General features: G+C 44.2%; 1 protein-coding gene across 5 annotated transcripts in view; it reads left to right on the forward strand.

Moving 5' to 3' along the window:
• Window positions 1-25,097, forward strand: part of RELCH (RAB11 binding and LisH domain, coiled-coil and HEAT repeat containing) — an 86,050-nt gene that overhangs the window by 12,360 nt on the left and 48,593 nt on the right. For 4 of the 5 annotated variants that reach the window (XM_048508034.1, XM_048508036.1, XM_048508037.1 and 1 more), the window contains 8 exons: window positions 1,876-1,947; window positions 2,054-2,109; window positions 2,370-2,483; window positions 4,455-4,655; window positions 5,235-5,326; window positions 7,225-7,512; window positions 12,636-12,711; window positions 14,818-14,913. In XM_048508034.1, coding sequence (XP_048363991.1) covers window positions 1,876-1,947; window positions 2,054-2,109; window positions 2,370-2,483; window positions 4,455-4,655; window positions 5,235-5,326; window positions 7,225-7,512; window positions 12,636-12,711; window positions 14,818-14,913 — 995 coding nt within the window. The remainder of the gene's footprint in view (window positions 1-1,875; window positions 1,948-2,053; window positions 2,110-2,369; window positions 2,484-4,454; window positions 4,656-5,234; window positions 5,327-7,224; window positions 7,513-12,635; window positions 12,712-14,817; window positions 14,914-25,097) is intronic. The other variant, XM_048508039.1, reaches the window with a different exon arrangement.

Consider the following 25,097-nt stretch of genomic DNA (forward strand, 5'->3'; position numbering starts at 1 on the left):
GCCTCGACAGTCCATAAAATAGTTTGCCGTCTGACATGGGTTGATGTAATATGGGTTTTCTGACTCTCTGTGCCCTCAGTGATGTGTCTGGCTGTTAAACTTCCATTTCCTTAGTGAAATCTCTGACCTTCTCTCTGGCTTGTGTGCTTGCTAATTTGTTTTAAACATTTTTATCATCCTGTTGCAGGGCATTTCTGATCTGCAATTGTTCTGTAGCCAACACTGTTATAGCTTTTATGTGAAGAGATGTCCATTATTCTTAAACTGAATTACTGAATCGGGTGTTTTTAAGTTGAAAGGTTCACTAAATTGTAAAGCTGGCTCCTTTCGTAGAATGCACTAGCAGAGAAAATATCTTAGCACCGTTGTTGTCAGACTTTGTTGCACAGAAATATTTGCAGATCAGCATTGCTGACTACTACAGAATTTTTCACACTTTTTCATCAGATCCTCAGTTGTGCTTTTGTATTTCTGCAGTAAAATTCTGTGCATCAAACAATTTACTTCCATGTAGTAGGTGTGATGTACTATAGCTACCCTGTTCTGTTTTTGAATGAGAAAAGAAATGCAAACTGAGTGAATTTTTTTTCCATACATTCTTGTGACCAAAAGATTGTCCTCAAGAAAATGGAATTTTCTGTACATGTTCTCCACACAGGCCTTCTAATTGAGCTGTTATCCTCAAATACGATTTGTGCACAAAGATCTGAGGCTCTTAAGATATTCCAAAGTAAACATTTTTAGCAATTGGCTGTTGTGGGTTTTCTGGGCTGTGTGATCATGGTCTGGTAGTTTTTTCCTCCTAACGTTTCACCCACATCTACAGCTGGCGTTGTCAGAGGCATGTCACAGTAAGATGCCTTTGTACTGCGATGTGCGTCTGAAGATGCCAGCAGTATATAACGGGCAAAACATTAGGAGCAAAAACTACTACACCAGGGCCACACAGCCCAGAAAGCCTACAACAGCTAATTGATTCCAGCCGTGAAAACCTTCGACAATACATTTTTTGCAATTCGCTGAAAATTAATTATATTTTCATTTGCTGTTTCATTGTGACACAGTTTAAGGTTTGTGATCTGGCCGCCTGTTATCTCAACTGTTAGATTAACCCCTTCACTCTGTTAGTATGGGGCCAGTGTGGGTTTTACACTGGATTAATTTTCTATAAATTCCTACCTGTTGGAGAAAAAAATTGATTAATCAGTATTAAACCACAGCTTGCCAAAACAAAGTAGTCAAATGGGTTTGTTTGAAGAAAAAAAACGAGTCTTTTGTTTCCTAGGGTGGCAGTGGCAGGGTGAGGTGCATTTGATCACTCGGTAAGCTGCTCCGCACAAAAAGCGTCCCACAAAATGTTCCCATTGAATTATTTTTAAATGGCCTCCAGTGTAGTAGCAGTCACATGCACCCTGTTCCCCTTCAGTCTCTGTAACTGCATAGTGATTCCCTTCTGTTTACCAGAGTTGCAGCTAAATAACAGGTACCCTCAATGCAAGACACCCGTATCTTCCCTGTTTCCTAGTTTTAACTTCTTAGCTTTGAAACATTAGTGTGCATTAACACTGTGTGCTAAAGGTCCCTCAAACTTTCCGAACAAGGTAGCGATGGTACAGTGTTTTGCTGAAACCTACAGCATTCCTTGTCAGACAGCCGAAGTTATTAAGACCAGGTTTTAATTATGGAAAATGTTCACCAGTTTGCGTCAGTCTAACTCTGCTGCATGCGTTCATGAGTTCCATAAAGATTGCATGCTTTGTCTTTAATACAAATTGTATTTTATTTTCATACCCATCCTTGCTTTTTTATATTTCATTTTTGTTTCCCTATTCTTGGTTGGATGCCTGTATATGTTTAATCCAAATCCTTGTCCAGTCCTGGAGTTTGAACTACGGAAAGCAAAGGAGACCATTCAGGCCCTCCGAGCCAACCTGACTCAGGCTGCAGGTGGTGTACATAAACCTTTTCCTTAGTATTTGTATTTTGACAAAATAGTAGCGGCTGGAGCCTTACAAAATGGAGATTAATACCTTTTGTGTATTGCTGTTTGCAGAAAATGAAGTTCCTTTGCAGGAATGGAGAAATTACAAATCAAGTCCTGAAATTCAGGTAGGTAACTTCAGACGCTTCACTTGTTATTAGCTCATGTCAGTTTTGCAGTTACTCACCCGCTTCTAGGCAGCAGTTTTCTGATCACACCTTTCAAAACAACTCTGTGACTCATAGGTGTGTGTGATTTTAGCAGTCTTAACACTTTCTGCAGGTTGCAAAACGTTTATACTTTACTGCTGTTCTTAAAATCTGTGGATCATAAGAGAATGGGATCGACATTTGCTAAACCTGTAATATTTGTTTGTTCTTGTTCCTAGGAGCCAATTAAACCTCTTGAAAAAAGAGCTCTCAACTTCTTAGTCAATGAATTTTTATTAAAAAATGGTTACAAGCTGACTTCAATCACTTTTTCAGATGAAAATGATGATCAGGTAAGGTTGCATGTTATTCACTTTCATAGCAGACATTTTTAGCCGTTCATTTTTATGTGTGTTTTCTGGCCTTGCCTCCAACAATTTGCTTCTTCCTTTTTTCAGATTGCCTAGTTAGATCTCTATTTTGTGAAATAAATGGATGCACGGTTATTTTTCTGTTCATGATAGAAAATTAAAAAAAAAATTATAACCAGTCTCTCTATTGGCTGAGCAGAAGTATGCCTGAGCTAATAATCAACATGGCTGTCTCTTTGGACATTAGGAGTGTATGATGATATCACTGTCCCAGTTTAATATTTCATTTATTCAATTTGTACCCCACCCTCCCCTGAAGGGCTCAGGGCGGCTTAACAACAGACAAATCAAACAGCATCAATCATAACATATCAAAAGTAAACAACATTTCAAGACATAGTAGCAAAATAGCAATAACATCTTAACAACAAGAAGCAGTATAGTAAACATCTCAAGCCTGACAATTTGCTAAACCAATAGCAGCAGCACTAAGAACAAATCCACACCTATCCATACTGAATCCATACAATAGCATGGATTGTGAAAATCATTAGTTGGCTACGGACTGTGAATGTGAGAAAATCTTACTGATAACTTATTTAGTACTCTTCCGATGGTAGATCTTGGGAAAATGAAGTTTTGTGTTTTTTAAAAAGCCCTAATTTTGTCCGTGAGATCTTAATGAATGAGCTAGCGGAGACTGACAAAGCTAACCTTAGGTTACTAGAAATAAAAGTGCCCTTGTAACAAAGCGTAGAATATGTAGCTTGTACATTTGATATTTCACACAGACCTCCTACAACACATCTGTACCATGCATCTATAAACAACCACTTTGCCATTTAACAGAACAGTATAAATAACCAACTAGTTTAGGATGAGAAACTGATTCCAGGTTAGCTTGTCTATCTAGGCTTCACTTTTCCTCTAAGCATATTTACATTATCTGTTCTAGAAATAATTCCGTGGAACACATGGAATCTCTTGGGTTTGGTTTGGTTTTTGCTGTTTGTTTTTGGCTGTAATCCAGCTGTGTTTGTCCTTTGGGTAGTTTGCATATTCCATAAGAATCTAGTTTTACTGTCACCGAACAGGCACATCTCAGTCCCATAACAACCTTTCTGGATTTCTGAGGTCATATTAACTTCTTATGGCACATTATTCCCATCCCATCTGACTCCAAATGACTTTTGCACTGTGCCTTCTAATGGCTGAACAGCTAAGGAAATAGTGGTTTTCCTCCTTTGTTTGAAATATCTGTTCTTGCTGGATGCTCACAATGCAGTCTGGATATTTACAAATAATAGGTAGAATAGAGAAATTATGAAATGCTCCCCATGAAGTGGAAAAACATCCTTTTAATAACTTGTATTAAGAAACTGCCATTGCCTGTATTTTGAATTTCAAAATCTGTACCTGTGCTATTTTTTCCCCTTGGTGACCAACTTCCTTGTTCTGCCACGAACTGTACTCTGCATTTTATTGGGTTTGCTGATTGTTGGACCAAGTTGAATATATTACTCTGGATGAATAAATTGTATGCATTCATTAAATCCAAATCACCTAATTCTAACAATTAAGGCTGATCCAGAGAAACTGACCTGGCTGTTAGTGGCGCAAGAAGAAGAATTGTTTTTTATACCCTGCTTTCCTCTCCCTTTGAGGAGTCTCATAGTGGCTTATAATCACCCTCCCTTCCCCTCCCCACAGTAGGCACCTTGTGAGGTAGGTGGGACTGAGAGAGTTCTGAGAGAACGGTGACTAGCCCAAGATCACCCAGCAGGCTTCCTGTGGAGAATCGAACCCAGTTTTCCAGATTAGAGTCCACTGCGTCACGCTGGCTCCCAGTGAATGCAAGCGGTTGATTGCTGTGAGGCAGAGCTTCTGCTTGTGTACATAAGAACCGCTGACAAGAGAAAGCACCATCTATCTTCTGCTTTTGCCCTCCCAAAGGATTTTGAGTTGTGGGACGATGTGGGACTGAACATTCCAAAGCCTCCGGACTTGCTACAGCTCTACCGCGATTTTGGGAACCATCAAATATCTTCAAAAGATGTTTTGGATGTAGCAGTTGGCACAGAAGAGGATGAATTAGAAGCCACCACTCCTATCCTGGAGAGCATTCCCAGATTTGGAACACCACAGTCAATAGAGGTAGCAAAATGTATTTCACTTTTGCATGTTTAAAGATAGCTACCCAGAATACAGGGCAGCAAATTATGTTTTTTCTCTCCATGTCATGTCACCCCATGGGTCATTAATGACCCTGTGCTTGCGGGTCTACCTTAAGAACATAAGAACAAGCCAGCTGGATCAGACCAGAGTCCATCTAGTCCAGCTCTCTGCTACTCGTAGTGGCCCACCAGGTGCCTTTGGGAGCTCACCTGCAGGAGGTGAAAGCAATGGCCTTCTGCGGCTGTTGCTCTCGATCACCTGGACTGTTAAGGCATTTGCAATCTCAGATCAAAGAGGATCAAGATTGGTAGCCATCGATCGACTTCTCCTCCATAAATCTGTCCAAGCCCCTTTTAAAGCTATCCAGGTTAGTGGCCGTCACCACCTCCTGTGGCAGCATATTCCAAACACCAATCACACGTTGCGTGAAGAAGTGTTTCCTTTTATTAGTCCTAATTCTTCCCCCCAGCATTTTCAATGTATGCCCCCTGGTTCTAGTATTGTGAGAATACTACCTTCAATGACTACCTTAAATTACAATTTTTTTCTTTTGTTTAGCAATGTGTAATGGTGCAGAAATTGGAAGATCAAATTAATGCATTAAGCACTGAGAAATGGTCTCTGATGGAACAGATACAAAGACTTGAACGGTATGTAGTGTCATACTGTCACTTGTGAGCTTATTTTGTATCCAGTGGAATGCAGTTGAAACTGATGAAATGATGAATCACTAGATATTCAGTTGCTTCCTTAATTAGCAGCGTATTTTGGTACACTGCTGTCTTGACTATCATAGGAAATGTGGAGCATGCCAGATGTTCACTGGATTATGTGCTACAAATGCATGAGAATAATAGGGCTTGTGCTATGTAAAGTTGCTTGTGCACCGTATACCTTCCTACTCAAATCTCTCTTAGTTGCTGTTTTCAAAGGAGGGGGAGGCTGTAGCGCTGAGAGCGGGTGCTAGTGGTACAGAGATTCTAAGGCTTGAAAATGTGGCAAAGTATTTTATTAAAGACCAGTCTTGGTGATGGTTTTATCAAAGGTAACACCTACTGTTTCAGTTTCATTTCTTCCAATTGCTTTTCATCCAACGCTCTGTAGCATTTTAAAAACTTCTTAGACCTTTTTTCTTTTTGCTTTGAATATTCAAACCCAGTGCAAGCTTGAGATGTCACTACCGCTGTCACCTGCTCAATGTAGATGACCAGGGGTTAGGTCATATTCCAAGGTTGAGGCCAGACAGGGCTGCTCTACCTGTCCAAACCAACCTGGCCCTAGGGATCCATACATCAGCCACCTTTAGACTAGATCAGGGGTCTGTAACCTGCGGCTCTCCAGATGTTCATGGACTACAATTCCCATCAGCCCCTGCCACCTTGGCCATGGTGGCAGTGGCTGATGGGAATTGCAGTCCATGAACATCTGGAGAGCCGCAGGTTGCAGACCCCTGGACTAGATTATGGTATCTTGCTCTATGTAGGGTTTCTCTTGGGCCTACTCCGGAAGCTGTAGCTAGAGGGAATGGCAAACCACCTTTGCTCCTCACTTGCCATGAAATCCCCTTATGGACTACAATTCCCATCAGCCCCTGCCAGCATGGCCAGTTGGCCCTGCTGGCAAGGGCTGATGGGAATTGTAGTCCATAACATCTGGAGTGCCAAAGGTTCACCACCACTGCCATATGTCCTGACTCGGCCTCTGCAAATTTGTTGGTGGTCCCCAGCCCCTCAATGATGTGACTAGCCTCTACCTGGGCCAGGGCCTTTACTGCCCTGCCCCTGCCTGGTGGAATGCTCTTCCTCCAGCCATCAGAGCCCTGCAGGACCTCGGACAGTTCTGTAGGACTTGTAAAACATAGCTTTTGGAGGGGCCAGTTGCTGATTGCCTCCCACGCCATTTCCCCCACAAACCATCATCATTGGCCGCCACATGCGGTGTCCGGTTCCCTCTCGGGGATAGGAGGTTTCTTTCAGGTTGCCATCTAATGTTAGATTTATTTCTTTTTTGAGGCTGTATTTAATTGAGTCTGTTTTATAGATTAGATTGTGATTTGAATTGTTTAATTTTTGTCTTCTGTGCACCTCCCAGAGCCCTTCAGGGGTAGGCAGTATAACGGGAGGGAGGGAGGGAGGGAGGAATGGGTTGTGACTTGATGGCATGTACATACTCCTCTTACATACAGCATGACTGCCACACTCGCCAATAACTCATTTTATAGATTTTCTGTGAATTTTTGTGAATGCCAGGCCTGTCAATTCTTAAGTGGATATTGGAGAATGCAGAAATTTTACTTACCTACTTGCTGGTGATTCGTTATGTGATGTTAAGGAAAGTTCACAGAGCTTTACTCTGAAGCATTCAAAACTGCTTTAGGTTTCTGCCTTGTAAAATAGCCTGCATAAATGCTCCACAAAACATCTTCGGAAAATGCTGCTAATATACTTCAAAGTAGTGATAAATTGCCAGCAGCAACTTATAGCTTGTGCTTCATGCAGCAATCTTGAAGGAGAGAGCTACAACCAACTCTTTTCTTTCCCTCTTGCAGTGAAATAGACTACTTAAGGAATGAAAAAACTGCTGTTCCAGTAATATGTGATTCGGCCCAGTCATCTTTAGCTCAAGTGCCTCTGACATTCCCTGATGATAACGGAAGATATTTGGATATCCAGAGTTCAACTACTGACAGTAACCACGGGGAAACTGAACAGGAAGGGCCTGAATCCAGAATTCCTAAAGACAACACTACAAGTTGTCTCCCTAGTAAGGAGAGAGAAAAACTTCCATCTTGTTCACCTTCCATTAAAGCTGCTGTATACTTTGATAAACCCAATAGGTTAGTGATTCTTTAGAAAGTCTCTCTGCAATAAGAATATCAGTTTTGACAACTTGAATGGGTTGAACGTAAAAGCGGAGCGCTGGTGGGGTGGAGCGGGGCACATGGGGTGGGGCACGTGGGGCGGGGGCAGGCAGCACTGCAGCAGGGGTGCAGGGTGTGCACACATGCCGGGCGGGGTTTCCCCTCACTCCGCCTCTGCTTGAATGCTTACTGTACAAAAGGCATTTAACAATGCATGGGCAATCTGCATTTATTGCATAACCTCAGCAAAGCTTTTATAGGACTTTTTTCCTTTTGGAGTGTTGAAACGGAGCAGCCCTTTTGAGGCGTGAAAATGATACCGTGCCAGGGGTCTTAAGGAAGTGAGAGGCTGTATAGAGTTTACAGAACGTCTGCTATCTAATTATGAAATGCTAATCTGCATTGTGTAAACCAGCTTTCTTGTATTCATGATGCTTAAACTATCTGGACCAGCTGTTCCATAGAGCTATTGTGAATAAGTGTGAAATGCTAATTTTTTTAGCAGCCTGGACTGTGGCAGCAGAAATTGTCAATCAAAGCTCTAGCGGCAAGGACAGTTCTTTCTTGATCTGGAACTATTGAAGTCCGGTCTGCACAATATTGGGTAGAAAGCCATGTGCATGGGGTGGGGGCACAATGTGTAATATATGGGTTGAAGGCAACATGCAAGGATGGGCCCTGGTCTGTGTGCCTTTTCTACAACATGGACATATGGACAGCAGTGGCGTAGTGGTTAAGAGCAGGTCCATTCTAATCTGGAGGAACCGAGTTTGATTCCTGAGCTGTGGAGGCTTATCTGGGGAATTCAGATTAGCCTGTGCACTCCCACACACGCCAGCTGGGTGACCTTGGGCTAGTCACAGCTTTTTGGAGCTCTCTCAGCCCCACCCACCTCACAGGGTGTTTGTTGCGAGCGGGGAAGGGCAAGGAGACTGTAAGCCCCTTTCGGTCTCCTGCAGGAGAGAAAGGGGGGATATAAATCCAAACTCTTCTTCTTCTGTATGCACATTGCTCTCTGATCAGGAACATTTCTTTTTCAACACTCCCGATCCCAGAAGTGGAACCCACATGTCTATCATTTGTGTGCATACACGCAGAATACTGGAATTAGACTGTCGATGCGTAGGTGCACGAGAAGCTATTTTTCCCTTATGCGTGATTGCCTCCCACCCATATTTCACAAGGATAAGGCTATGAATGTGTGTACTGTGTGTGTACTGTGTGTGTACTATGTGTGTACTATGTGTGTACTATGAATGTGGGGAACGTTGCAGTGTTCAGATGATATCGGCAGCTGGTACTTCACATTTGGATGTGCCTCTTTTCTGTGCCGCTGGCCGCCCTCTCTGCCAAAGAGCTTCTAGTCCACTGTGTCTCCTGTCTGGTCCTTACACAAAAAAGAACTCTATGGATCGATGTGTGAGGAAATTCAAGCACCAGAGTGGATAAAGCTTCCAGAGAGGCACATTAAACTGTCTTGCAAGTTCTAGGTATCGAAAGCCTGCTATCTGAAAAGGTTCCACTCTGTCATGTTCTCTTTCAGTGTTCAGCCACCTCTACCCGTACGAGGGTACTGTCTTGCATGCTTTCCTTATTCCCACTAACAGCAGTCAGTCACGTGAAGAAATGCACAGCATGGTGATCAGTGTTGCTGCGTTACAGAAAAGAGCTTGGCGTGTGGGTGCTGCTGTCACCGGCATCCCCACGTCATCCAGAGTGTGCCGCTCTACCCTTGCAGTCTTAGGTCCTCTGCGCAACTGCGACTGTGGGATCACACTTTGCTCCCCAGCCCCACAAAAATATGGCTGGATCCATTCAAGAAGTGTTGTTGGAAGCTCCAGCCCAGCAGCTTAAGCAGCTGCAACCCCACCTCTTGTGGACCACTCAGAAAGCCCTGCCAAAGAAGGCGGGATGCGGCTGTCTAAGGGCCGCTCCAACATGGCCTCTTGAGATGTGCTCTTCCCTGCCTCTTTGGCAACACGTTAAGAGAACTGGGAAGGCGCTGCCACAGGGGGAGGGTTACAGCTGCTTTGGGAGAGGGGGGGCAGCTGCCTGGTGCAGACCCTGCCTCTGTTTTGTGCCAGCCCACCAAATGGTTATGTTAAGGTGGCCCCCAGAGTAAAAGAATATAGACTGCTCCTGATTTGGCACGTTTATCTGTCATATTTTCCCTTTTGTCTGATGGAGTTTAACGTGACGGTTAACAGATGATTAGAAAAATGTTCAAGGGCATTGTGTGCTTTTGTGATCTTGGGTTTGCTCAGTATATGAAGTGCTAGGGCAGTGGTTCTCAACCTTCCTAATGCCACGACCCTTTAATACAGTTGTGGTGACCCCCAACCCTAACATTTATCCATTTTACACTGATGCAGAGAGTCTTAGGCGACCCCTGTGAAAGGGTCGTTCGACTCCCAAAGGTTGAGAACCACTGTGCTAGGGGCTGAAGCATACACAGTGGGTTAGATCCTGCAGAGACTTTCCAGCTGTGCGGGTCCCGAGCTCATTTGCTGCAGTAGAGCTCTGCCAAAAATTCTGCATGATCTAACCCAGGATCTTTAGTTAGCACAAGTTTGTGTCTTTCGATTTATTTGTGTTTGCCTTGATAATAAGTGAGTAGAAATAATCCTCAAGTGGCAGCCAATGTGTTTGGACATTTTCGTTCGCATTTTAAGCTAAAACAAATGCACCTTCACACTGTAACTGTCAGCTGCTGCTGGTATCATTCACAGATAACATTTCTTTGAACAGAGCAGCTGGCTATATTTTTTCTCACTTAAAGCCAAAGATGAAAATGTACTTGATTATAAAACCTTGTTTTAGAAGCTGCCACTTTTCTCTTAAGATCAGAGGTGTCCAACTCTGGCACTTCAGATGTTCATGGACTGCAATTCCCATCAGCCCCTGCTGACATGGCCAATTGGACTGGTGGGAATTGTAGTCCATGAACATCTGAAGCGCCAGAGTTGGACACCCCTGCTGTAGATATAGTGTCAGTTTCCTGAAAACTTCCTTTATATTTTGACAGTGAAAACAACATTCCTTGTGGTCAAATACTCAAATGCTGCTTGGCAAATAGTTGTGAAATGCTCAGATGCTGTTTGTCTGTGGAATGTTGCCTAGAAGCAAGATGGGGGAGGGGCCATTTGGGGCAGTAGCGGAGGGGGGGGGGTTGTGCTCCACAGGTGGAAATCCCTTCCATGCCCAGAAACTTTCCATTAGATTCAAGCCATTGTAGCTGTGTTGAGGTATAACCATGTTTTGTTATTACTCCTTTAAAAATCATTGAATTGAGAGGTGCCTTATAATTTTATTCAATTTTTTCTTAAGAAGCCATGGGTTCAAACCTGCATGCTCATTGTGTGCACTGCTAGGAATTTGCAGATTTGCACTTCTCCAAGTACCAAAGCCTTGTTCTCTCTTACAAATCAGGGTTGTAAAAAGAGTGCTCAGAGCATGCTAAGGCCCAAAAGCTGTTCATTCTGGGGGTTTTTCTTAGTCTGTTCTTCCGATAGCTGCCCCCCCTACTCTCCCCGATCCCACTCCTGAAACTCAACACGGAGCAAACTATCCTATGGCACTTTGGGAGTCGATGAAAGTGACAGAGGAAGCGCAGTTGCATGCAGGGAGCACCTCTCTGGACCCAGGTCATGGGTTTGGATTCCACGGATCTCTTCTACTGGCTGTGGCAGAAGGGTCCTTTTGCTGGTGCAGGATACTCAGAAATGGCTTTTGCATCTAAGAGGGGAAAAATCTCCTATGATAGGAAGGTACCTCTGTTAGCAGAATGGGTCTGTAGGATCCAACCTCATAAGAACATAAGAACTAGCCTGCTGGATCAGACCAGAGTCCATCTAGTCCAGCACTCTGCTAGTTGCAGTGGCCCACCAGATGCCTTTGGAAGCAATGGCCTGCTGCTGCTGCTCCCGAGCACTTGGTCTGCTAAGGCATTTGCAATCTCAGAACAAGGAGGATCTTCTATAACATCACCTGAATGAACAGCTAAGACAGCTACTTAAACTGATATCTTCATGTGCTGTTTTAAGAGGCCTTCTTGTAATATTCCCAGTGTAAGAATTTAGTTGCAATTATCTTGAAATGCACAAGGTCTGTTCTGTAGCCTTAGATGAGGACTGAAAAAAATCTCCCCTTCTCTGTTCTTAGATGCTTTGGTGAAATTATCCAAGATGTTGAGCAAAAAAGAACGTTTTTCAGTGCTTTATTTTCCTCTGGAAATTTGCCATTACTAAAGTTTTATTTTATAAAGCTTATGACAATGAGTGCCACTCACAATGAAATACTAGGCAAGCTGGCGATTATACCTTGAAAACGTACAAGAGCCTGCAGATGTTTTACAGATATGTAAAGGGGGAAATAAAGCCACAAATACAACTAATAAATAAGTTTTTTTTAAGGTATGAAATTGGCTACAAAGGTCAAATCAAAACCAAAATAGTTTTTTTATGTGCCTCCTTTAACAGAGTTGAAGGGGAAATTTCCAATTTGCCTGTCCAGTTTGGAACTAACAAGTGATCCTAGAACCATGGTAGTTCATAACATCTGGAGTGCCAAAGGTTCGCCACCACGGTCCTAGAATGACAATGTGGTGAAGGAACTTAACAGTACTGTTCTAAGCAGAATTTACACCCTTCTACGCCCATTTACTTAAATGGGGTCAGAAAGGTGTGCCTATGTTTAGGGTAGCTGTGCCATTGACCCTACATTGTTGTAAAGTTCATTGTCCAATGGAAGTCAGAATAAAATGCTGGATCAGATTATTCTGTTTTAAGGTGTCAGAATATTCTCTGGATATTTTTCCCAGAAAATGGCGTTCTCTGTCAAATCTTCTGGAAAATGTTCCAATTCCTTTTTGTAAAAAATAATATTTTCCTAGCATTAGCAGTGCCTTTGAATAATGTAACTATTGTAGGAATACTCTTTGTGTCTAGAAAGCAGTTTAAATTTCTAAAGGTATATATATATCATCTCCCTTTTCAGCTTTTCATTGTGAAGCAAATAGATGTTCTCTACTAGTTACTTGCCAATTGTGGTTTTTGTCTCCTACCTTTATTTCCCCAATAACTACCCAAATGCTACACCAGGAAGCTGTCGCCTGCATTCCATCAAGCGTTGCTGTCTTTCTGTCAAATGTCAGCAGAAAGCCGCTTGGGCTCAGAGGTAGGTGTAAAATACTAGTAAAATGTTAAACCTCTGTATCATCTGTGCCTAGGAAACCATTTCAACCCTGCAGTTTGATCTTCGAGGTATACTTCGGGCAGATACTTAGAGCTCTTTTGAGCAGCTGCAGAAGCTATGTGCTAGCTAACATCTGTAGCAGGCCTGTCCACAGAAGCACATAGGAAACGATGTTATCATGCGAAGTGGGGGCTAGAATGTGCAGAAGTAGAAAAATTTTGGACAATTGTATTGTTATATATCGAGAAACTGGTGAAGACAAATATTGATTTAAATAATGACTTAATGTTCATGGGTGTAACGGAAGACAGAAGGGTGGATAAACAATATAGTTATATGTATAAAATAATGATTAAAGCAGCACATGCAACAATAGCCTTGGGCTGGAAAGAAAAGAAAAAATGGACACTTCAGAAATGGTTAGAATATATCTGGGAACAAGTGACACTTGATATTTTTGATATATTTTCCAAAAATAAGACGTGGCAAGATAAACAGAATGAAATTTTGAAGATATGGATAATATACGTGGACTGGATGAAAGAAGCTCGAGTCGATGAAGAAATATGGGAGAAGAGGCTACAGAGAATGAACTTACTGTATTGTCGAAGGCTTTCACGGCCGGAATCACTGGGGTGCTGTGTGGTTTCCGGGCTGTATGGCCATGTTCTAGCAGCATTCTCTCCTGACGTTTCGTCAGGAGAGCAGCAGTGGCATAGGAGGTTAAGAGCTCATGTATCTAATCTCATGTATCTAATCTGGAGGGACCGGGTTTGATTCCCAGCTCTGCCGCCTGAGCTGTGGAGGCTTATCTGGGGAATTCAGATTAGCCTGTACACTCCCACACACGCCAGCTGGGTGACCTTAGGCTAGTCACAGCTCTTCTGAGCTCTCTCAGCCCCACCCACCTCACAGGGTGTTTGTTGTGAGGGGGGAAGGGCAAGGAGATTGTAAGCCCCTTTGAGTCTCCTGCAGGAGAGAAAGGGGGGATATAAATCCAAACTCTTCTTCTTCTTCTACAAAGACTGTACTATCTGAGACTTTTAAGGAAGCAGCAACTGGATGGAAAACTCCTGGTGTCCTTTTACCGCTGTGCTATAGAGAGTGTCCTAACCTACTGCATCTGTGTATGGTTCTCCAGTTGCACAGTGGCGAATAGGAAGGCGCTCCAAAGGGTGATCACCACTGCACAAAGGATTATCGGCTGCCCTCTCCCCTCCTTGGAAGAAATCTATAATGCCCGAAGCCTAAATAAAGCCCAAAATATTCTGAGGGACCCGTCTCATCCAGCACACTCTCTTTTTAAACTGCTACCATCTGGCAGACGATACAGGGCCCTCAGAACTAGGACAAAGAGGTTTAGAGACAGCTTCTACTCTAGAGCTGTGGCTATGCTAAACTCCGCTGCCTCATATTGATGTATTTGGGGCTGTGTAGAGATGGGTGGAGGATGATGATGTATGAGTCTGAAATTGTGTGCATCGAGGAATGCTGCTGTAAATTTCGTTGTGCGTGCACAATGACAATAAAATGCTTATGCTTATGCTTATGCTTCTTCTGCATCTGTAGCTGGCATCTTCAGAGGATCTTTGGCTGTGGCTGGCATCTTCAGAGGAACATCTTCAGAGGATTCCTTCCATTCCTACCATCAGATCCTCTGAAGATGCCAGCCACAGATGCAGGCGAAACGTCAGGAGAGAATGCTGCTAGAACGTGGCCATACAGCACGGAAACCACACAGCACCCCAATGAACTTACTGCTGTTTGTGTGACAAAACTACGAAGAAGAAGTAATGGGGGAGGGAGAAAAAGGGGGAAAAGTATCGTTTGAAAATGCATGAAGAAGGAAAATACTATAAACTGTAAAACTCAAATGTTACAATAAATTTTTTTAAAAATCATGCAAAGTGGGGGAGGCTGCAGGGATGCTATTCATGCGAAGGCATCAGTTCATGCATGTGGAGTTCACCCAGAGTTCTCCCAGGGGCTTGCATGATCCTGCCAGATGGCCCCTGAAAGGGACTCCGGTCTTAAGCACTGTGTCGTGCCATTACTGCCCATAGTTTAAAAAATTAATTCTGCTTCCAGGTGTCTCGGATTGCCGATAGCGAGAAAAGCGTCATGCTCATGCTGGGGCGCTGTTTGCCTCACATTGTCCCGAATGTCCTGCTTGCGAAGCGAGAGGTGAGAAATCCGGAAACGGTTCTGTTTGTTTTCATGTGACCTTTTTTTTAATATTGCTGTACAAGTTTGTAATGTTTCTCATGTGGAAGTCTATTAGTGCAATCACCTTCTTACTTTTGTGCATGCATCTCTGCTCCTAGAGAATGGTTGTGCACCTCTGCCAGGTGAGTTTAGCAAACAGCATGGTCTCCTAGCTACCTATCCTTTTGCTTAAGATCCTGATGGCACTCTGCAAGGCTGTTGTTGTGAGTCCATCTGTTTAGCCCTTAAGTTTGCTTACTTGTGTTAGCCCAACCCACTTCTAGTGCTTATGTGTACTTAAAGTAGACTTAGCTGTGTACCCTGGGGGTGAATTTGTTGCCCTTTTCCCCCTCTGAAATCGGGGATTAGTTGGGCCTGCTGTCTAAAGTATACATACAACATTTAATTTATGACTTTATTTCTGATATGAATCACACTGTTTTTTGGTAAAACGGGATTCGTCTTGGTGTCACTGTCGGTGATGAGAAGCGGCGTATAAGTATTCAGTTCCCTTTTGTAATCGCTGACATTATATTAATGCAGCCTTTTCAAGAAGAATGTCCTAAGCAAATTAACATATGCAATTTAAGGTTTTTAATGTTGACTTGGTGACATTTTTACAAAGCGAAGATCCTGTTGATGGGAGCAATAGTGAGGACTCTGCTTTATTAGTGGCAAAATTTGCATTCGTTACAAACGGATGCGATTGTTGCCATTATGGGTAGAACTTTTTGACCGGTATAAAAAAGACGGCTTGGTAAGCTGAAAATGGTGGGGTGAGGGGAGGTGTAGAGATTACAGCCAGCTTGGCTTTACCTGTTAACCTAGAGGGCTAGTTATGCATTTGGCATTGAAACCTGTTGAGGCTTTTTAGAAAGGTAACTAAGTCAAGAAAGGTGTACTGATCCTTCAGTTGCAGTGCAACTGAGTTATTTCACTTCTCTAAATTTTTCTTTAATGATGAAATCTTGCTTGTAATGACATTCAGTTTTGAATGGCTTAAACTGCATGTCTTGTTAGAAAAAAAATCTCCGACTTCAGTGGTGGTGGTGAAAATCCCAGATCGGTTGTGTTCCAGGATCAGTGACCAATTTCTGGCTGTTGCCGTTCAGCTTGGCAGGATGCTGGTTTAGCTTCTCTTTGCAGCCCTCCTGTTTACACTTGGATATTGTGTTCTATTTCTGCAGCCCTGTTTCCTGCTTATCTTACCCTTGCAAAATCTATAGAAGTAACATTTAAGTGTCATTCTGAACAAATTAGAAATGTATTTTGTGCTTGTCTGTGTTTTTATTTCAATTGGCTTGCATGTGAAACATGCACAATGGTTTTTGAAATGTGCCTTTAATCGAACGCTTGCCATCATCCCAAGACAGTGTTCCTTATTATCATTGGCAGACTTCTGGAAATGGAAGAAAAGAACATTGGTTGTTTACATTCGGTTAGAGCTACTCTTGTACTGCATGAATAGAAGGGTTCTCTTCTTATGCCAGAAGGGGTGGCGATTTCCACGTGCAGCCCTTGGCCGCCCGTTGTGCTTTCTGGGGGTCCGCTACCCCCAGGGTGTTGCAGTTGCCGAGAGAGAGGCAGCAACAGTTTTGAGGGTCCAAGAAAATGGATTTTATTTGTGCATCATCAAAACTAATCCCTCCCCTCCCTTGCATGCTACCCCTCATCCCCTCCCTCCCCTTGCATGCCACCCCTCCCTCCCTCCCTCTCCCTCCACCATGTCCAGATGCCTGGGGGCCCTCCCTCCCCTCCCTTGCATGCTACTCCTCCCCTCCTCCCCTCCCTCACTCCCCTTCCCTTGCATGCCACCCCATCCTCCCTCCCTCACTCTCCCTCCCTTCCCTCTCCCTCTGCTAGAGAGGGTGGGCCATGTCCAGATGCCGGCCCCCTCCCTCACTCCCCTTCCCTTGCGTGCCACCCCTCCCTCCCTTCCCTCTCCCTCCGCTAGGGTGGGTGGGCCATGTCCAGATGCTTGGCCCCCTCCCTTCCTTTGCATGCCACCCCTTCTTAGCTTCTGAGATCTGATGAGTGAAGCATGTGCATTTCCCCTCCCAGCCCTATTGCTATTCAACTAATAATGTGCCAGTGGTTATGCAGAAGTCCACAGTACTGTCTGGCTTCAAAAAGTATAGGTACAGGTATATAACACATGCATGTACACAACATAGCTTTGTTGTGTAGGCTTCTAGCAATTATAAGACTATAATGTATATTAGTAGTACCCGGGTGCTATTGTGCCCAATGGCATAATGAGGAAAACCAACAATGTGGGCAGCGCAACCCAGATGGGGGGCGGGGCTCAGCCTGGCACAGCAAGGCGAAGGCAGCACCATGCTTTCTCCAGAGAGCTGGCAAAGGGAGGAGGGAAATTGAAAAACCCTCCTTCTGCCTGAATTGGACACTTTTGTATGCTATAAGTCTGTGGACGGGGGCATTTGTAGGCTGAAGACCCAGTGAAAGCTGTCTAAATTTGGCTCCACCCCAGGAAAGCCTCCATTCCCCCCCACACACACACACACCAGCATGCTCCCAGATGTCAGCATAGCCTCCAAGTGCTGGGCTATTCTGGGTCAGGGCACCACAGAGCTGGCATTGGCCACCCAGTGGCATATTTACTCTCCCTACTGGCATAGGTGCCTCTTACACCAGCGGGGTGGGCAAGCATGTCAGCATGAGCCCACACCACTTCCATGACCCATCCCTCACCATCTGGTTTGGGCTATCAATGTATCCTTAATCAGTATTTTATACTATAACTTGTCACATGACGTATTCAAATTATGTATTGCACAATATTAAATTTAAAACACGGTAGATATGTGTTTGTCTGTGGTGTTCTGAGTTTTACAGAATGTGTGTCTGTGTATACACACACACACGCTTTGGATTTTTTTGAGAGATCTTCAGATATTAAATAAGGCAGATCGTCTTCTGTACAGGCATCTGTTGGCTATGCTTCTGTTCTCATCAAGTAATTTCCAAAGAACTGTTGAACCTAATTACGTGAGGCCAAAGGGAATTCGAGCTTGCCTGGAGCAGCGGAGTTGCGTGGCAAGCTGTTTTTCAAAGTATGGAATTCTTGAAGCGGTTTGTGTTGCATTGTGAGGCTCAGCTATTCAAAGGAAAAAGTTAAAATTCTGCTGGGCTCGTGTAAACCCATTCTGCCAAAGCATGAACCATGCTTTGGATTCCAGCCAGGCTCAGTAACTTAGTTATTAGAGCTCTAGAGGTATTGTGAACTTTTTGTGAAAAGGCAGCTTTGGCGGGGGGGGCTCCTTGAATCTTTGTAGCCTTTTCTGTTGAACTTTAGTGTGGACTTAGTGGTCCACTGATATTCTAGAATGTGCCATCGCATACCCAATTGCTTAACTACAGATGATAAATGAGCCCTTTAACAGTAGCTAGACTGTAACATAATTAGCATATTCGGCCAGTATTTTCTTTCAGAATTTACCGTATATACTCAAGTAAAAGTTGACTTTTCCCACACATTTTAATGCTGAAAAAGCCCCCCTCGGCTTATACTCGAGTATATACGGTAATTCCAAGATGGCCGCCAGAGCTCTGGCACACCGAGAAAGGAGATCACACCAGCTGTGGCAGAAGCATTTTGCCTGCATCCAACTATGAGTATTAAATTCACCATTCCCTTTTGTGGTTTTATGTAAAGCTAGGCTTGTAAATCCTCCAGCTTTGATAAAGCCACAGTCTTTGCAATTAGAGTTGCTCCATTGGCTCTGAATGCCATGTTAGGTATTACTCTGTGCCCTTGAAATTTGTGTTCTGACAGGCATGGCATCCTCTTGGAGAAAGATTCCATTGCGCTTGTACCCTTTAAAGACTGCAAAATGCAAGTCAAGATTTGTTACGAGTAAATCAGGTCAAGCTGAGTTTTTGTGCAAATTCCTCTCTGTAAAGCAGTACAAATTAAAGCTGAAAAGAGAGGGTCTTACAGTTCTAAGGACAGAAATACCCTCTGTGCTATTTAGCAAGTGTTGTAGGTGACAGAGAGACACTGTAGATCTCCTAATGGCTAAATCTTACCTGTGAATAAAATATGTCCCTGAACATGCAAGGATAAAAGCGTACACTGTTCACAAGGTGGTGCTAACAAACAGTATCTGCTTCCTTTAAAAACAGCCTTGCTTAATGACATTTTTTAAAATCTAGTGAGCCATTTTTGAGGGAGGCCTTGTGGGTACTCACAGTCTTTGGCATGAAGCAGCCACGCAGTCTCCCTTCTTGCCTTCATCCTCTGATCATGAAGATTGCTTTTAGTCAACTTTTCTTACAACCAGTGAGATACCTTCATGAATTTAACAGTATCTATTTTATTTTTGAAATTTGCCAGTAGCTGCTGCATTTCCCACCCTAGACTTATATTCAAGTCAATAAGTTTCCCAGTTTTTTGTGGTAAAATCAGGTGCCTCAACTTATATTCGGGTCGACTTATACTCGCGTATATACGGTAGCTTGACACAAAAGGCAAGTTATTTTTTTTCTGCTGTTTTCTTTGAAGAGCATTTCGCTACCCCATGTCTCAAAGTATCTTTGACACTGAAAACCTCTAGATTTGCAAAAAAAATCTGGTAAGTTTTAGAAAATCAGTTTAAGCTCCATGTCTCAGCCAATGTACATTGTCAGGATGACTGGATTTTTAAAAATCTTGTCTAAATTTTTATCTTTCCTGCTGCTTTTCATTTAACAACATCCTTGGACAAGCTAAAATCAACCTGCCACATGTAGATGCAGGTCTTTGCTGGTAATGGCAGGATTTTAGCTGCGTATTTATTTAAGATGACATTCAGAATTGTCCTTTACCGAATGTGTTGGTAACAACTGTCTCGTTATGGAGTGTGTGTGTGGAGGGGGGAGCAGTTACATACTGGCACATAAGCAGCATCGTGAAGTGAGGATAAAATGCCCGTGAATTGCTGTTGTTTTCGTTAAGACATTTCTAGCATCTCCTTTCCCAAAACGTATAGTATTTATGGACAGAAACCTGGCGACAGAGAAGTGAAAGAAAAGAGCGCAGGCATAGCTTTGGCAGGACTAAATTGCCAATCGAAAATTTAGGAAGAGAATCCAAACACACTTTTTTGTATCCTTCCGGTGAGGAAAATTTCAGGCTTTTTATTCAAAAATAACATCTACCGGTACTTAACAAATATGCTAGAAGTATCTACCGGTACTTGGAATATAATGGAACTGGGGTGTCGTGGGGCTTCCGGGCTGTGTGGCCGTGTTCCAGTAGCATTTTCTCCTGACGTTTCACCTGCATCTGTGGCTGGCATCTTCAGAGGATCTGATGGTAGGAAAGCAAGTGGAGTATATATACCTGTGGGATGTTCAGGGTGGGAGAAAGAACCATTTTCCTGTAAAGGGTGCAATTAGCAAGCTTGATTTGCACGTGTTGGGTGGATCCACCCATTTAGCACGTGAGTAACCATGAAGATAGCATCATCAATTAATGAAGGCAGCTGAATTGTAGTAGCCTGTCCTTTTGATCCCTTTGATTGCTTACTGGCTGGAGACATCCATGGTCTGGGTGGTGTTCATCAGGAGAAAATGCTACTGGAACATGGCCATATAGCTCGGAAACTCCCCAGCATCCTAGTGCCGTGGTGGCGAACCTTTGGCACTCCAGATGTTATGGACTACAGTTCCCATCAGCCCCTACCAGCATGGCCAATTGTAGGGGCTGATGGGAATTGTAGTCCATAACATCTGGAGTGCCAAAGGTTCGCCACCACTGTCCTAGTGATTCTGGTCGTGAAAGCCTTCGACAATATAATAGATCTTCTGTACTGGAGAATATATCACACTTACTGCCTTCGGGCAGAATTTATGTACCCTGAGCAATTCGTAGGTAGCTTTTGAGCCCTTTCTACGTACCTTTCCCGCCGAAGGGATGCCCTTATCCTCCTGCTTTTATCCCCCTGTCCTCTCATGCGTCAGGACACCTCTGCGGAATAAGGTTTCTCACTGTTTCTCCACTCCCATTGATAGAAGGAAGTTTAGAAGCACTGGTGCAGCGATGCAGCGAAGGCTCCAGTCTCCCATAGTATGCATGAAAGACTGTGACCAATGGACGTGGACACTCAGCTAATTCCGTCTGATGCAATATCCGGCTTTCTGCAAGGTAAAAGCATCAGCCTTGTCGGCCCCATAACACCCAGTCTGGATTGCATAACACAACCATGCCAAGAAGAGTAAGCTGATACCTACCCATCTATTATTGGCATCATTCTTCAGTTACTCTTCACTGCAGGAGGGAGGTGGAGGCAAAGTCTGTTTTTAAGTGTGATCGCTCCACACCCCAAATACCATGTTTTCCAACTGGCAGCTGCCTCTATAGTGTTACATTCTGTTCCAGAGGTCTCTAACCCCCTCCCCAGCAGCTTTAAAAGAGGTCTCTAGGAGGAAAGGCAAACCCCACCCTCCCCTCAGTTTTGCAGGTCAATATCTCTCCCCCCTCCGTCAAGCCACAGCTGGCTTATGGTGACCCTCTACAGCAGGGGTGTCCAACTCTGGCTCTTCATATGTTCATGGACTACAATTGGCCATGCCAGTAGAGCAGCGGTTCTCAACCTGTGGATCACGACCCCTTTGGGGGTTGAACAACCCTTTCACAGGGGTCGCCTAAGACCATCGGGAAACGGTCTTTTAATATTTTATATATATATGGTTGGGGGTCACCACAACATGAGGAACTATATTAAAGGGTCGCGGCATCAGGAAGGTTGAGAACCACTGCAGTAGAGGCTGATGGGAATTGTAGTCCATGAACATATGAAGAGCCAGAGTTGGACACCCTTGCTCTACAGTTTTCAAGGCAAAGACTTTGGGGGGTGGTTTTCCATTGCCTGCCTCCGTGTCACCACCCTGGTATTCCTTGGTGATCTCCCATCCAAATCCTAGCAAGGGTCAGGGCTAAGTATTTGTGACTAGCCCAGGGACACCCAGCAAGCTTCCAAGGCGTGAGTGGGGATTCAAACCTGAGTTTCCGGTGTTCTAATCCAACACTATCAGCAGTTGCAAGGTTACACAAGTCTATGCTATATAAGATTATAAAACTATACAGAACTCTTCAGCAAGAACACAGTGAACAAACGCACTGAACTTAGACACTCTGAACTTAGACTCACTCAGAACTTAGCATATACAATGATTTGCATTGTATACATCCAACAAGGATACTTTTCCCCTGCCCTGGCAAGAGCCTCTCATTGGTCTAGAGCAGGGGTAGGGAACCTGCGGCTCTCCAGATGTTCAGGAACTACAATTCCCATCAGCCCCTACCAGCATGGCCAATTGGCCATGCTGACAGAGGCTGATGGGAATTGTAGTTCCTGAACATCTGGAGAGCCGCAGGTTCCCTACCCCTGGTCTAGAGCAGGGGTCCCCAAACTTTTTAAACAGGGGGCCAGTTCACTGTCCCTCAGACTGTTGGAGGGCCAGACTAAAAAAAACTATGAACAAATTCCTATGCACAAATGATTGTAAAATGTTTGATTTCACCTTTCAGCCTTTCTGTCATGGTCTATTTTTAGAACAGTGACCAAAGTATGTCAAGTACAGGGTGGGCTCCAAATATTGTTGGGGAGGCTGTGGAATACCTTCCCCTGTAAAAAAAAAAAGCAGAACTTTCCCAATGAAACATTCCATCTAACCCAGGATCAGGTATCTTCCTGGGTTCTTTCCTCCCTAGCAGCCAGCGGTCGATTTGCCAGCCTGGCTGATGCCAATGGGAGTGAGGCGGAACAGAAAGCCTGAGAGCAACACATGGAGTAGCTGAGAGGGAAGGGCGGAGCAGGCGTTGCCACATGCAAGGTTTCCAACTCTGGGTCAGAAAATTCATGGAGATTTGGGGGTGCCATCATGTAACTGCAATCAACAGCCGTTGGGGCCGGTTCCTCCTCTCCCTCGAGCCCCCACTGCACATGAATGGAGCCATCGCCGCCATGCCTGGTGGGCCGGATAAATGCCTTCAGGGGGCCACATTTGGCCCCCGGGCCGTAGTTTGGGGACCCCTGTTCTAGAGTCACAGTTGAACTCACCAATCATGTTAAAGGTTAACTGCTACTGCACCCTAGACCAGTGATGGCGAACCTTTTTGAGACCGTGTGCCCAAATTGCAACCCAAAAACCCACTTATTTATCGCAAAGTGCCAACACGGCAATTTAACCTGAATACTGAGGTTTTAGTTTAGAAAAAAACAGTTGGCTCTGAGGCATGCGTTACTTGGGAGTAAGCTTGGTAGTAGTCGGTGGCTTTGCTTTGAAGCAACCGTGCAACTCTTCCAATGGATGAATCACGACCCTAGGAGGGTTTACTCAGAAGCAAGCCCCATTGCCAGCAACTGAGCTTACTCCCAGGTAAAGGATCACGCTTTAGTTCTTCACATGAAAATCAGTGGGGTTTAACAGCGCTTAACAGGGTTACCTACACTGCTTCCCCAAAACTAGGTCTTAGGTTTAATGCTAATAATCAAGCCCAGCAGCCCAGGCCATCCTAGGTGGGGGGGGGGGGCTGGGGATGATTCTGTTTGCGCGTGCCCACAGAGAGGGCTCTGAGTGCCACCTCTGGCACCCGTGCCATAGGTTCGCCACCACTGCCCTAGACTGACTGTCTCTGGCCTTTGTTGTTTGGCAAACTTCTGCTGACTTAGAAGATGAATCTTTTGTGAACCTTTCTTTTTTATATATCATGACAAACACCTTATCTGCTATACTGCACAGGCTGACGTAGCCACTACCTACACGTGGACAAATGCTTACCTAAAAGCCTGCTTTCGTTTTGGAACCAAGTATGTTTTTTCAGTCTTAACGGATTCCCCGTCTTCCAGTGTATATCACAAAACCTTTTAAACGCTTTTACGAGTTTTATAAGACCAGTCAGTAAGAGTGTCGTGGGACAATCCTGTACAAAGAGACACTTCTAAGCACGCTGATGCCAGTGCACTTAGATGGGGGTAATTCTGCTTAGGATTGTGCTGTTCACATCAAATTAAAATCTGATTTCCTACATCAGCATTAATATTTCATAAAGAAGTGAATGAGCTGAAGCTGCCAATCTCTACATCTTACTCCGGAGGTCAACTTTATTAATCCCAACAAATTTCAAACTTAGATTAATTCATTTGTCGGAATTATATGAGTTTCTATTTCAGAGCGTCTGGAGAGGGTTGCAGAAATCAGCACTTAGAAAATTTCTGTGGTTTTCCTCCGGTTCCCTTTTAAGTACCCAGGATGAGATTCGTGTCCATTGGCAACAGTTCAGTTTTCTCAAAATCACCTTTGATACCTTTACCCCAGAAACTTCATAGCCACTTAGATCTGAGTAGGACCTTAAAGGCTGGCAACATTTTCAGTGCATAAGTTTGTTCACACACGCGTCGCAATGAAGAGCTGAGTCTTTTTATCCCAGTCAGAAGGTAGGAGAAAAAGAAGAGTTTGGGTTTATATCCAGTGGTGGGATTCAAATAATTTAACAACCAGTTCCGGTGATGGGATTCAAATAATTTAACAACTGGTTCTGCCGAAGTGGTGCGAACCTGCTGAATCCCACCACTGTTTATATCCCCCCTTTCTCTCCTGTAAGGAAACTCAAAGGGGCTTACAACCTCCTTTCCATCCCCCCCCCAACAACAAACACCCTGTGAGGTGGGTGGGGCTGAGTGAGCTCCAAAGAGCTGTGGCTCACCCAAGGTCACCCAGCTGGCATGTGTTGGAGTGCACAAGCTAATCTAATTCACCAGATAAGCCTCCAAAGCTCAAGTGGCAGAGCGGGGAATCAAACCCGGTTCTCCAGATTAGAGGGCACCTGCTCTTAACCACTACACCATGTTGGTGTTGTATCTTTCCATCCTTTACAGCAGGGGTCTTCAAACTATGGCCCTCCAGATGTTCGTGGACTACAATTCCCATCAGCCCCTGCCAGCATGGCTAAGTGGCAGGGCTGATGGGAATTGTAGTTCATGAACATCTGGGGGGGCATAGTTTGAAGACCCCTGCTTTACAGTGTATATTGTAATTAGCTTGACTAGAGCAGAGGGGAAATGCTTGGGGTCAGAACATTAGCATCTTTAATGAGATACAAATTCTGTGACCTTATTCAGCCCCAGAGGAGGTGGGGAGCATCGTTCTGAACCAGC

The sequence above is a fragment of the Sphaerodactylus townsendi genome, linkage group LG09 (assembly GCF_021028975.2).
Source record: "Sphaerodactylus townsendi isolate TG3544 linkage group LG09, MPM_Stown_v2.3, whole genome shotgun sequence".
Lineage (NCBI taxonomy): Eukaryota > Metazoa > Chordata > Lepidosauria > Squamata > Sphaerodactylidae > Sphaerodactylus > Sphaerodactylus townsendi.